Source organism: Panicum hallii, chromosome 9, assembly GCF_002211085.1.
Source record: "Panicum hallii strain FIL2 chromosome 9, PHallii_v3.1, whole genome shotgun sequence".
Taxonomy (NCBI): Eukaryota; Viridiplantae; Streptophyta; class Magnoliopsida; order Poales; family Poaceae; genus Panicum; species Panicum hallii.
Window position 1 is genome coordinate 3,389,771 of NC_038050.1, and position 13,306 is coordinate 3,403,076.

At 48.7% G+C, this 13,306-nt stretch overlaps 3 protein-coding genes across 4 annotated transcripts; 2 read left to right on the plus strand and 1 right to left on the minus strand.

Moving 5' to 3' along the window:
* The first annotated feature begins 3,727 nt into the window (after nucleotides 1-3,727).
* Nucleotides 3,728-8,080, plus strand: LOC112877618 (protein IQ-DOMAIN 1-like). Of its 2 annotated transcripts, XM_025941965.1 has the most exons (8): nucleotides 3,728-4,145; nucleotides 4,265-4,390; nucleotides 4,923-5,168; nucleotides 5,776-6,003; nucleotides 6,235-6,348; nucleotides 6,925-7,189; nucleotides 7,295-7,411; nucleotides 7,625-8,080. In XM_025941965.1, exons 2-8 carry the CDS (start codon nucleotides 4,292-4,294, stop codon nucleotides 7,744-7,746), a joined length of 1,191 nt encoding a protein of 396 aa, XP_025797750.1. In that variant the 5' UTR covers nucleotides 3,728-4,145; nucleotides 4,265-4,291; the 3' UTR covers nucleotides 7,747-8,080. The 2 variants fall into 2 exon arrangements, with proteins under 2 accessions (XP_025797750.1, XP_025797749.1); XM_025941964.1 differs by having other exon boundaries at nucleotides 3,733-4,145; nucleotides 6,925-7,411.
* A 250-nt stretch (nucleotides 8,081-8,330) lies between these two features.
* On the plus strand, nucleotides 8,331-10,112 carry LOC112877619. The gene is made up of 2 exons (XM_025941966.1): nucleotides 8,331-8,752; nucleotides 9,449-10,112. The coding sequence occupies exons 1-2, from the start codon at nucleotides 8,438-8,440 to the stop codon at nucleotides 9,863-9,865; spliced, it is 732 nt and encodes a 243-aa protein (XP_025797751.1). The 5' UTR covers nucleotides 8,331-8,437; the 3' UTR covers nucleotides 9,866-10,112.
* A 743-nt stretch (nucleotides 10,113-10,855) lies between these two features.
* Nucleotides 10,856-12,611, minus strand: LOC112877948 (syntaxin-121-like). Its single transcript, XM_025942322.1, has one exon. It carries the CDS (start codon nucleotides 11,985-11,987, stop codon nucleotides 11,052-11,054), a length of 936 nt encoding a protein of 311 aa, XP_025798107.1. The 5' UTR covers nucleotides 11,988-12,611; the 3' UTR covers nucleotides 10,856-11,051.
* Nucleotides 12,612-13,306: the final 695 nt, after the last annotated feature.

Consider the following 13,306-nt stretch of genomic DNA (forward strand, 5'->3'; position numbering starts at 1 on the left):
TTGCTTTGTACGGATCTACGTACTTGAGTTGTTGTACTTGCAAAGATCACCTGCAGAAGTCTTTCTAGTATCATTGTGCAGTTTCAAGTTTTATTTTAAATTTTATATAAACTTTAGTTTCGTCGGAAGTTCCGGTCCACTGTCGGAAGTTTCGAGCTATCGGAACTTCCTACGCCGTGTTAAAAGTTTCGACACATTTAATTGCTATGAATTTCAAATTTTTCAGTTACGTCTATTCACCCCTCTTGACATCACCAAGATTCTTTCAAGTTGAATGACACTTGAGGCAAGCCGAGAATACAGGGGATCTATGAAGAACGTTAATATCGTTATTACTTCCAGACATGCTAAACTAAGCATGCCATATTCATAGATCATGCGATGCAACCGCCTCTAAGATCATAGAGGGATGCTTCCCTGTGCCTGTGAATTGACCCTTCCATGATGTGGGGCAGTTCCTCCACTCCCAGTGCATGTAGTCAATGATGCCTAGCATCCCTAGGTATCCACGATTGTCACCATCTTAAAGAAGCCTAGCTACATCGACAGCGTTGGGTGCCCGTAGGTAATCCTCGCCAAAACATTAATGACAACCCGACAGAAAATGATGCAACGCTTTTCGAGCAGTTGACTCACCAATACGCACGTACTCGTTAACGGCATCCGCCGGGACACCGTAAGCGAGAATGCGCATAGCCGCGACGCACTTCTGAAGAGCCAATATTCCTTCCTTGCCAGTGGCATTATACTTGTTTTTTTGAAGTAGTTATCTTAATTATAAAATTTAACAGCCTCTTTAACGTGCTTGAATAAATACCGACGCATCCGAAACCTGCAAGAACACTTCTTATATGAGATACTAGAGACATAGAGTGATCCATATTTGAAATATGGCCAACTTTACCTTTTGCGGAACTGCTTATCATGTAAACAAGATTTGGAACAAAGTAGTCGGCTTTGATCCTCTCGTGACCAGAAGGAAGATCCCTCGACCGAATGACCTTTGGTGGAGCATGAGATCGACGATGCGTGCGAGGGCTCTCTGCTTGCACCAGGTGGTTGTATGTCACGACCTCTGCTTTATCATCATCAACCAAGAAATAAGTGTCATCGTCTTCCTCCTCCGTCATTCAGTACCTTCGCAAGGAGCTTGGGTAGCCGTCCATGGCATTGGTATAACTCGAGGAAGTAAAGTTGTCTATGGTGCTTGGCCACTTGACTGGAGGCGTGCAAGTTGTAAGGAGCAACGCCACCAGTTCATATACTGAGCAAGCCGTGCAATCATGCTCCTACTTCACGACTGCAACATTCCACAACAACCATTTGCATATGAGCAAGAATATTATTTTTGCAAAAGCAGTTCACAAGAAACATGTACTTTGTCTTTTTTTTCACCGATTCACCACGAGAAAGGTTCACACATCACATCACAACATTTTCTTAATTACATTTCATTAATTAAAAAGTATTACTGCCAATTATTATTTAATTAAAAAGTTGTATTACTAATTATTTCAGATTCCATAATTTAAGAATAACCATTCCAAATGATTGTGTAATGAAGAAATGTGTTTGTTAAAATGAGATGGTAGTTGGAGATGGTTGAATAGAATATGTGGTAGTTGGTATAGAGTACGAGATATAGAGTAATATGGGTGCGGGAGAAATTGGTACAGAGGAGAGAATCATGATGACTTTCATTTTAGAGTATGGAAATATAGTATGACGAGTGCAGACAACAAAATGCGTGTTTGGATCTAGGGACTAAACTTTATTCCGAATCATATGGATGTTTGGATGCCAAATCAAAAAATTAAACATAAGCTAACTATAAAACTGATTGCATAAGCAGGTGCTAATTCACAAGACAAATCTATTAAGCCTAATTAATCCATCATGAGTACATACAACATGATCAAATCATGGACTAATTAGGCTTAATGAATTCATCTCGCGAATTAGCCTTCATTCATGCAATTGGTTTTATAATTAAACTATATTTAATACTTTTAATTGGTGTTCAAATATCCGAGGTGACATAACTAAATTTTAGTTCGAGGGAATCAAACGGGCCCTTAGCCTTGTAAGACCAACCATATTACATTCTCCATGTTGGAAAATAGCATTAGGTATTGAAGAAATTTGGGATGGTCAGATCTTGAGCTTTTCATATCACTATATCAGGTTACCATCCAAGCTGAGATCACACTGGGAACTAAGAGTGGCATCTACGGCGGATGGAAAGAGTCAGATGATCAACCTGATTTCGTGCGACACATCTACAGCCACACCATTGTCCCAAATTACAAACACATATCCTTCTTCGTTTGTGGGCGGAAAGAGCATCTTCAGGATCCTGAGTTCCGGTTCCTCCAATGTTACTGTTGTCGCTTTTGCCGTGCATGATTGTTGCTTTTAGCCAGCGATGTTTTAATTCCAACCACAAAGATGTGAACGCTGCATGTAACTTCACCTTTCTCCTTCTCGCGCACCGTTCCTTTCATTCCACCATATTCTTCTAATTTCGTAGATTTCAACTAGTGACATCGTTAGTCGTTGGGTCATAATAAGGTTTTTTTTTTGTCGTTCTAGATAGGGTAACCTGAACTCCTGAAGTATAATTGACACATGATACTACCACCACATGAACAATTTTCCAGCACTGGAGCCCACACCTTAACTTATTAGGTGTAGACGGTGCATCCATACAACATCTTATATCCTCAATTTTTTTTAACCGACGGCACCCACATGTGTGTTTGTATTGATATAGCACAAAAAATCTTAAATGCACAAACTCATGTATTAATAATTTAATATAATTATTCAGGCTGATATCTTGCCAGCAATATACCCAAAAAAGAAGCTAATGAAATATTGAAGGTTAAACTCTTAAACTCATACATCAACCTACTCTTAACTCTTAAGCTCATGCCAGACATTGTGAGCATCGGGTGCATTTTATATGTCCAAGTTTTTTTTCCCGGTTGAGCATGTCGTGAGAGACAATTTGTGTTATACGGCATGTGTGATCATCTTTCACCTTCGATGCGTCGAGAAAGTTTTAAGGAATCTTACTAGATTTCCTTCACAAATGGCGAACCACGTTACCTCAGGAATCTGAATCCGGCGACCTCCAAATTCCAAATTATTGTTCCTTTCACAGAGGCTTGACAGGTCACTGATGAGGCGCGTACGTGCCGTGGACTAGCAAGGACGGGTACCATGGCGGCGGCATGGCGCTCAATCAACCTCCTATTTCCGAGGAGAAAGAAGCTTGTCCTTTTTTCTGGTTAGTGGCTCGTAGCTGCAGCAGCCGCAGGGCACTCACTGATAGGCTGATAGCACGTTAATCACATGATTTCTTTAAAGCGAAATCTCAAGATGCCCGGTAGGGTCATCCAGTCCATGAGTGCGCCCCATCATCAGTGTCAGCCGGGCCCTGATGCAAAACAAACAATTCAAAAACGAGTTGTTCAATGTTTATACTTCACGAATTCTAGGATTGATACCATTCGGAGGTAAAAACAAGGCTAAAACCGGCCTAAAACATGTGATCCTCCCATGCTATCAGAAGAAACCACTCGGAAAAATCCACAGCAAAGTGACAAGCCCGTCGGCTTTCAGGTGGCGATCTGCACGTTTTGCTGAACCCCAGCTTGTTCTTGTCCTGGTTCCTGGAGCCCAGCAAGAAAATCAACAGGATGAGTAAAAAAACACCAACAAAAAGGGCTTTCCCGACATGCGGTGCAGAAAGTGAAAACGCGAGAAAAGCGCCGTCCTTTCTTGTTCCTTTTCTCCCCTTCCTCTCTCTCCTCCGTGCCGTTGCCACTGTTGCCGCACAGCAAGCCCGCAGCACACCACGCAAGCAGGAGCAGCGGCGGTAGCGGGGCGCAATAATGCGGACGCAGGGGAGCACAGCGGCGTCACTGCTGCGGCAGTAATGGCCGGCTGGTTCCACCACGGCGTCTACTAGCGATACACTTCGAGCCCACCCCTTCCTTGATTCCTTCACCACCCCGCTCCGGATTGCGGCACCGCGCCTGGCCCCCAAACGCAATCTTTTGCCGAGCGGCGCCGTTCATTGGGTGGCGACTGGCGAGGCGACCCCCGCTCCCGGTGTGGTCTCGGCCGGCGTTGATCAGGTGATGCGTGTTTTATGGCTGCTTTTTACTCTCTTTTTTATCCCCCTTGTGAGATTGTTCGGTTTGGGCGTGATACGTTCGTGCCGGTGCTGATGGAAACTGGAATGTTTGCGTTGTAGGTTGCTGCGATTGAGAAGGGCGGCGCGATGGGCATCTCGGCGAGGTGGCTTAAGTCGTTGGTTGGGCTGAGGAAGGTGGAGCGGCAGCAGCAGCAGTATCAGGAGGATGAAGATGTTGGACGGATGGTACGGCATCTTCCAATCAGTCTGCAGTTCTGGCGTATCTTGGTTCTTAAATTGGTGGTTAGTGCATTGATGTGTTTATTGACATTGCCTGATGTGTCTCGGCCGGCGTTGATCAGGTGATTTGTCAATTGTCATGATATGATAAATCCCTTTCTTTATCATATCATGACAACTGACAAATCCTAGGTTTGTAAAGAACAATGTAGATGATCCATCCCTGACTGAATTGGGGTTGCACCTGGTAATTCGTTGTGCATTGGGTGTTAATTTTGAATTTTACTGCAGAGAGAATATGCTGGTAATTGGTACCTGCTTGGTTCAAAGGGTGCTCGAGTACATACGTGCATAAGGAAAAGTAATGGCAATAGCTGGATCAATAATTGGCATCTTTTGAATTTTGAGCACTTAAAATGCTCGGTTGCTGTGCAATCCCATGAGCTGCAAACGAACAAACTGATTGATATATAAATCACAATCCTTCTATGAGTATCGTATCATTTCTCTTATGAGTTGCCAATTGGGAAAACTGCAGGAAAATGATGCCGCAGACCAGTTACATGGCCAGAATCAGCATTCCCAAGATGACAGCAGCCTTGCTGCACAAGTAGATTTCTCAGAAGTTGCTAATGGAAATGGTTCACGGGGAGGTGATTCGGATGTACCTTCATGCTTGGAGCCCACTTGTGGTTCACCTCATATTCCACTGCCTCAAACTGAAGATGAACTCGATGAGATCTGGGCTGCTACAGTTATTCAGACAGCATTTAGAGCTTTCTTGGTACGCATTCATACTGCCATGTGGATTCGGATCCAATGCATGCAAGTGCAGACTTCTTAAAATGTTGTTAGCTCCAATATCTCAGCAAACCTGAATAGGCACTATTGTACTCAAAACCTCAATATTCTTTGTCTTTTCACCACTTGTTTTACCTTATCGGTTACATTCGGTTTTGATTCCAAATAAATCACAAGCAGTGAGTCATATGACTAATTGACAACTTTGTTGATAAAAGATATAGAGTTTTAGCAAAAATAAAATTGTCCTGCTAGATCTTCCTGGTATATTTGTCAGGTTTACATTTTTTAAAAAAACCTCAGTTCTGGTTGCAGCTAATGCCAATACGATTTGCATTTCCTGGTGCAAACTAAACCAACTAATCTTATATTCTAACTTCTAACTATGGTTTTGTATCTGTCCATGGGTGTATTCAGTAATGATGCTTGAAATCAGTATGTTCACAATCTGATTGTATATTGCCATTTGCATCTGTAAAGTTGGCAAAAGAAGTTTTCTTTGCCTCAGAAATATAGAGATATCACCATCATTCTCACTTAATGTTTTCATTCCTTATAGTTCTCACCTGAGTACTTCTTTTTTTTTTCAGGCTAGGAGAGCCCGTCGAGCTTTAAAAGGGCTGGTTAGGCTTCAAGCCCTTGTAAGAGGTCATATAGTGCGAAAGCAGGCTGCTACAACGCTCCGCTGTATGCAAGCTTTGGTCAGGGTTCAAGCTCGTGTTAGAGCAAGGCGAGTTCGCATGGCTTTGGAAAACCAGATCGAACAGCAAAATAGTTCGCCAGAGCAAACGAAGGAGGCACAAGTTAGAGAAATTGAGGTGAGATTCACAAGTTGCCAAAGCAAGGCATCCTATCATTTCTTTGGCGGATAGTTATACATGCTGCTACTATTTCAAACGTTGTTTCCAAAAGACTATGACATGATTTGATTACAAATTACCATATTTTCCTCTAGAAACGTATCCTGCTCTTCTCATTAGAAAATAACTGGCACGGCCGTACAGCAATTTGGTTTGTTTGTGAACTTCTATCATTGTCTTGAATTACAGGATGGCTGGTGTGATACTATCGGTTCTGTGGAAGATATCCAAACAAAACTTTTGAAGAGGCAGGAAGCTGCAGCTAAACGCGAACGAGCCATGGCCTATGCTCTTACTCATCAGGTAGTTTATCCAACTTTTACACCAGCATATTGCATAAACTGTTATTCTGGTAATAAGAATTTTACTGAAGCAGTAAATCATGGATTAGAGTGAATGTTGTAATGCATGAAACTTGCTCTAGTTTAAATATATGATGGACATCTGTGAAATGATCTGGTTTGTCGTTTGACCCTACTACCCTGCTATCTTCTGTAATGGGCTTCTGTAGTATCTACAGCAAGGATCCTTTCTGTTGCCTGTTGGATGCTATGAATTCATTTCATAGGGGACAGTTGAAGTTGCCCTTTCCCTGCATGCTAGCCTGAGGATTAATATCTTCATAATTTCCATGCTATTCTACTTGGTCAGCTCTTAGCTCTTAGTACTAATTACATTCTGTAGCAAATATGAGACCGGTACTCGAAAGGAAAAGGAAAGATCTGTGCTTCGGTCCTCCATGGGAGGAAAAACACATCCAGTCATGATAATTGAAATTACCTTCAGCTGAGAAAAAAAGGGGATCCACAGTGCAAGGTTAGGGAGCCTTTCAAAATCCTGGGATCTGAAATTCTTAACTTGTTTCCCCCTCTATTTCAGTGGCAAGCAAGTTCAAGACAACCTACAGCATTTGAACCTGACAAGAACAGCTGGGGCTGGAATTGGCTAGAGAGATGGATGGCTGTTCGTCCTTGGGAGAGTCGGTTCCTTGGTGCTTACACAGCAGATGGGATTGTCAAGGTTAATGAATTCAAGCAACCTGACAGAAGTGCAACCAAGACTCCATACAGAAAACCTGTTAAAAAGCATGATTCACTTCAACCAAACACATTGAACCAGAAGGTCTTCCCTTCGAACGCAGAGGGTGGTGGCTCCTCAACAAACCGTTCCACTGGTCCCGTATCTGGTAGATCTAGGCTGAAGGTGTTACCCAGAGAAGGTTCTGATGAAGCTTCATCTCGTCCTTCAGGACTTGGTGTGCGATCCACTAGTAATCCAAAGGAGAGGACTTCCACTGGTAATCCAAAGGAGAGGAATGGGGATTTGGATTGTCAAGTTCATAAAAGACTCTCCCTGCCTGGCAATGGTAAGTCCTGACACTACCTGCATCTAGCATGAGCTATTTTTATCTGAAGATTTGCAAGAATTTTCTTGTTACACATATGTCATCTGAGTTGTTTCCTTAGATACACGTAAGTCGTACTACAATTTAGCTTTTCAGACATGGAATATGTTAGCATTTACATGGCAGCTTAAAGAATGATTCAAATTCATTCACTTGTTGTTGGCAAATCACCAGGTGTAGAAGCTGGCAAACGTTTGACGAAGAAAGCCACAGTTAACCGATCCTTGAAGTCTACAAAAGATCACCAGGCCAGTTCCATTGATCCGTTGCCTACAAGAGTTGAGCTGCAGACTTGAGAAGCCATGTGAAGCCTCCTGATCTTGGATTGCACTTAGCAAGTCAGAAGTCATTCCTCGTTCGTGTCTGCACTGCATGCCGATCTTGAGCGAAGATCCAGCATTTCGTTGCGATTTAGATGTGGCCTCAGCTCAATTTCATGAGAGATTAGATTGGCCATATCATATATCTGGAGGTGACTATTGAGTTTATTGTTGTATTTGTAAGCTGTAGCTATGAGCTGTAAATTTTTGTGTTTTCACTTGTGTGTTTGTGTGGTCGGTCTATGGTATCGGTATAGCTGTCACTTCGAAGGTTAAGCGAGGTAAATCTATTGAACTGTTTCGTGGTATTGGACAGAGGAATATTTGCCTTAAAGACAACTAATTGCAAATTCTATTGTCTCTATTTCCACATTTCTTATTTTAACTGGTGAAAGCATCGGTCGAAAACATGCAAGTAGAAGTACTTCTTCAGATGAACATGTTACGTTAGCAAAAAAAAAAAAAGTTGCAAGTGCAGGGCCGACAAGAAGAACTGGGCCGCCAAGGCCCAACAAGAAGCCGCCTCCTTTTTAAGCCTTCTTTATTCCTTGCCCCAGCGACGCGTCTTCGTGAGTTGTAACGAACCGGATTACCGGAACCTCCCTCTCTCGTCAACGGGCCTCGTCCGTCGCGCCCGAGGAAACCACACCCACCCCAGTTGCGCGCTATGGCGGCGACGTCGCCGAGGCGTCTGCCGGCGCCGGTTGCCGTGGCCGCCGCCGTGCTCCTCCTCGCGTCCGTGGCCGCGGGCGACGACCGCAACGGCGTGTACGACCCGTGCGCGGACACGACGGTGCGGCGCGGCGACGGGTTCACCCTCGGCGTGGCCTTCGCTGGCCGCGACGCCTTCTTCTCCGGCGGCGCGCAGCTCTCCCCCTGCGACAGCCGCCTCGGGCTCGCCAACCGCGCGCAGGTCGCGCTCTTCCGCCCCCAGGTCGACGAGATTTCGCTCCTCACCGTCAACTCCTCCTCCTTCGACCCGGTGAGTTCCTCGCCGCCGCCTTGCTAGCCACTAAATCCTTCTAAAATTTCGCGTCCAATGTCGAAAATTCTTCGTGTGCTTGGTATATGAATTTTTTTAATCGCTTGGTACATGAATTACCGAACATAAACGCACGAGCAGCCTAGTTAGTTGCGAATTTTCACCTCACGGCATAAATTGTTTTATCTTTACTTCCCTTTTCTAACAGTTACTAGAAGAAAGAAAAATCTTAGGCTATCGATAAAATAGTTACAGCGAAGAAAACCTACTTGTTGGAGAAGAACTTGTCAGAAACGTCGGTGATCACGGTCAGCTTGGAGGGGTTTAGCCAGGCGTTGAGGGATCGAGCTGGGCGTTGCTGTCCCATTGACACGTCGAGACAGTGCCATTTTTGGACGCATTTGGGATGCTGATGCAGGGGTAGGGCTGGCTGTCCTATGGGGTTGGGACACGCCTCGTGGTATTCCTGTGGTCCAAGTGTTGGGTTGTTAGGTTTGGCGCTGCAGTTTATTCGGAAGTTTATGAATGTGCCGAGACTTCTCAGGTTTGGAATGTTCTGTACTACTTGATTGTGTCAGGGAATTGGTAGGAGCTGCCGGTTTATGCAGTTTTTCATATAGAACAGCTCTGATTTTGAACGTTTGCAAGCTCCTAAAAAACGAGTGACTAATGGAGAATCCTTCCACCCTGTTGCAGTCATCTAACGGTGGATCCATGGTCGCTTTCGCCGGGAGGAAATACGCGGCGAGGTCGCCTCCGGTTTTCGTGGGCAACAGCTCGTACACGGTGACCAGCTTCACCCTGGTGCTGGAGTTCCAGAAGGGCAGGCTGCAGAACCTGTTCTGGAAGGACGGCGACTGCTCGTCGTGCTCCGGGCGCCCCGACTTCGCGTGCGTGGACAGGAGCTGCGCGGTGAGGACGACGAGCTGCAGGGGCAAGGGCGGGCAGGCGGACTGCAGCCCGGGCATCCAGCTCGCGTTCTCCGGCACGGACAAGCACGAGGCCGTGCTCAACTCGTGGTACGAGGTGTCCAGGCTCCGGCAGTACTCCCTGTTCGGGCTCTTCTCCAACCTCAAGGACTCGCTCACCAGCCAGTTCAGCAGCTTCTTCTAGTTCTAGAGCCCGATCGATGAGACGAGCCAGAGACATCTTTCTGTGTGTTCGTTTATATCTGTTCTTCCGTATTACTGTACGTTAGTGTGCAGGGAATGTTCAGTAAATGATGAAGAGTATTTCTGTTCCTGACAAAAAAGAAAATGTTTGTACATTACCAGTCGGTCCTATTCCTATATGTAGCTATATAGTTGGTACTTGGTAATACGAACTACGAGACAGAGCAAGTTATGCGTGCGACTCTTCAGTTTTTGTCTTTGGTGTTTCAGATTTTTCGCGCCATTTAGTCTGTCCCTTGTATGATGAGATGCCTTGCGGTTGCAGACATGGCACCTGTGGTGCTGTGCGTTCGGGCGTGGCAGCCCGTGCCTCAGGAGGCGTAACGTTCGCCGTCAGCGAGGAATTGGCTGGCATCCGCCCCGGCCCCTACGTGCGTTCCTGAGGTTTTGCCTCTCCCATGTGTTCACGTCAGGTCACTTCGCTTCGGAGAAAACTGGTCTGCCCAGGCGGGCACAGACACGTGCCGCGGCCGGCGGTCGGCGCGTGCTTTCCCCTTGCGCGACTGTTTTCCTGGCAGTGGTGGTGGAAGACGTGGCAGCGGGAGCCCAGGAGCAGAGGACGGAGAAAGCCGCGGCGGCAATGGCGAGGGCGCCAGGGGCGTCGTCCCCGTCGGTGAACCAAAGGGCAAGGCGGCGGCGGCGGCGGCGGCTAGGTCGGTCGCGTTCCCGTCATCACGAAGCTCGGGACGGGAGTTCTCCGTCCGCTCCTGCCTGGGCGAGCCATGTGTTCCAGCTAGGAAGACTGCAAGACTGACGGACCGCGTCAACCCTGAAGCGGCGTCCCGCGTACTCCCGCAACCACCACTTTAGAGCAGGTTTGACCCGCAAGTCTCGTCTGGCTGCTCGATCCGATCCGAGTTCGTTCGGTTCATCTGCCCCCCAACGCAGCAAGAACAGAGAAATGGTTCGGCTCCAGAATCCAACCCAAATGTCATCATAAACAAAATCACCGATTTATATAACCAATTCGAACGGATCAGCTAGCCATATAGTATGATACAAACGCCAGGAACAAACAACTATAACGAATTGGAAACAAGAAATAATCTCCCCCGGTGTATCCACAACGACCGCAAGAGCACCGCCGGATCGCCATCACCAAGGCCGGCCGGCCGGCCAGGCTGCCGCTAGTTGCTCTTGTTGTTGTTGACGTTCTTGAGCACGATGGGGAGGACGGTGACGAGGACGATGACGAGGAGGATGAGGATGGCGATGCACGTCCACTTGCGCGTGCTCCTCTGGTGCTTCCGCGCCACCTGCAGCTGCTCCCGCCCGCGGTCGACGAAGGACCGGGCGCGCCCCACGTTGCCCTCGATGTCGTCCAGCTGCTCCCCCTGCGCCGCCACCAGCACCGCCATGTCGTTGAACACCTGCTGCAGCTCCCGCAGGCTGCGCTCCAGCTCCGCCACCGCGCCGTGCCGCTCCTGGATCTCCGCCACCACGCCCAACACCTCCCCGCGCCCCTGCTCCGCGATCGCGCGCTGCAGGAACCGCTCGCCCTCGCCGGACTCCGCCAGCGCGTCTAGGGTCGCCTCGTCCGGCTGCGACCCCGTCACCGTGAAGTACCGCCGCGCCACCGTGTCGCGGTACTCGGACGCGATGCGGGACCGGAGGGAGGAGAAGGCCTCCATCGAGTCCCGGAGCTTCTTGCGGAGACTGGCCACCACGGACGTCCGCGTGCGGTCGGTGGAGGACCCCGGCCCGCAACCGGGCACCGACCGGTTCGCGGCGTTGGCGCGGTCCAGGGACTCGAGCCGGAGCTTCACCACCTTGGCCTTCTTGATCGCCGCCGCGACGTCGGCGTCCATCCGGGACCGGAGCTCGCGCACGGCCGCCGCGTCGTGCAGCGACTTGCCTCCCTCGTTGGCGTCGTGGAGGGAGCGCTGGATGCGCTCCAGGTCGCGGAGCTCGTCCTTGATGGACTCCACGTCCTCGAAGAACTTGTCCAGGCTCGCCCCCGCCGCGGCACCCGGCGGCGCGGACATCTCCACGCCGCCGGACTCGATGTCCCCGTCCCCACCGCCGCCGCCGCGCTTCCACGAGCTCGAGAACAGGTTGTTCATGGCGGCTGGCTTGCTGAGGCTGTCTCCTTGGATCGCGCCGCTGCTCTGGCTCTGGCTGACTAGCTGGCTTCCTCGCGGATCGAGATCAAGATCGTTTCTTGGGATTCGCTCCGGCGGCAGGTTTCTTGGATCGGGAGAAGAAATAGTTGTGGCTGGCAAATGGGGAGGGAGAAGATTCAATCAATCGTGCAAGGGGACGACGACGCGGAGTTGAAGGAGTCGGCGTCTGGGTTGGGTGAACGGGGAAGGAGGGAACGATGCGATGTGACGGGCGGCGCGTGAGGGTGAGGACTGAGGAGACCGTGTGACTGTGTGAGCGCGCCGCCCGCGACCTGCTCTGAAATGGCAACGCGGGAGGAAGGTGGGAGGAAGGCGAGGAGGGCGGGCACGTACAAGAGTCGGAGACGACGATGGCGCCGCCGAGTCCAGGTCCGGCTCTCGCGCGGTGGCCTCGCCGGAACCTACCGCGCACCACGCAGCTGACCAGCTGCCGCACACGCGAGCAGCTCTCATTTTCACTGGACGACCTGAGGGCTGCGATCGACTAAGCACTCCTGATTATAATTTTTTTTAGACTAATCGTAATGCGTTTTGGGCAGTAATCATGTGGAGAAGGTAACGAACTCGTGTTCAGCTCTCAGCTGGTCCATCTTGACCAGATCAACGTAGGCGCAAGTGCGCAAGTACGATCCAGCCTGACTCGTACATGTTCCCCTGTTCCCTTTTTCTAAAAGGCAAGGAGAGGAAAAGGTGATGTCATCATGCCACATGTACGCCTCTTCAAGTGGTTTGATTGTAGAGTAGATGAACGTCGTCCGTTTGGCGATCTGCCAGTCCCACTCTCATCAATTGGTGGTACCAGCAACAAAGTGAACAAATCGCCATCAATTTCTCACCACCCCAGTGCCTCGCAAAAAAAAAAAAAAAAACTGGCACGGAGATCCTTATAAGGGAGCACGGCGGCTGGATCAAGCAGATGACGCCGTGCTCGTCGTCTCGGCAGTCGCCTCCACCCCCCCCCCATTGACTCCGAAGCGACCAACGGCGGCACGCAAGGCAAGGAAGCTAGCGAGGACTGGGGTTCCCAATTTCCCATGCCATGCCTCGATGGCTCCATGTGAGGTGTGAGAGAATAATATCTATACGGTGCTCCAGCTGGGACCCTGAACCAAATCGTGGCTTAGCTAGCACGAATCACCGTTGGGATAAGAAGCCGAAAAAAATGATAAAAGACAAGTCATGAGACGGCGCGGTTAAGATCAGATCAGCCAAACCGCTGCTGAATACGAGGCATGGTTGTGCACCGAACACCATTGGTA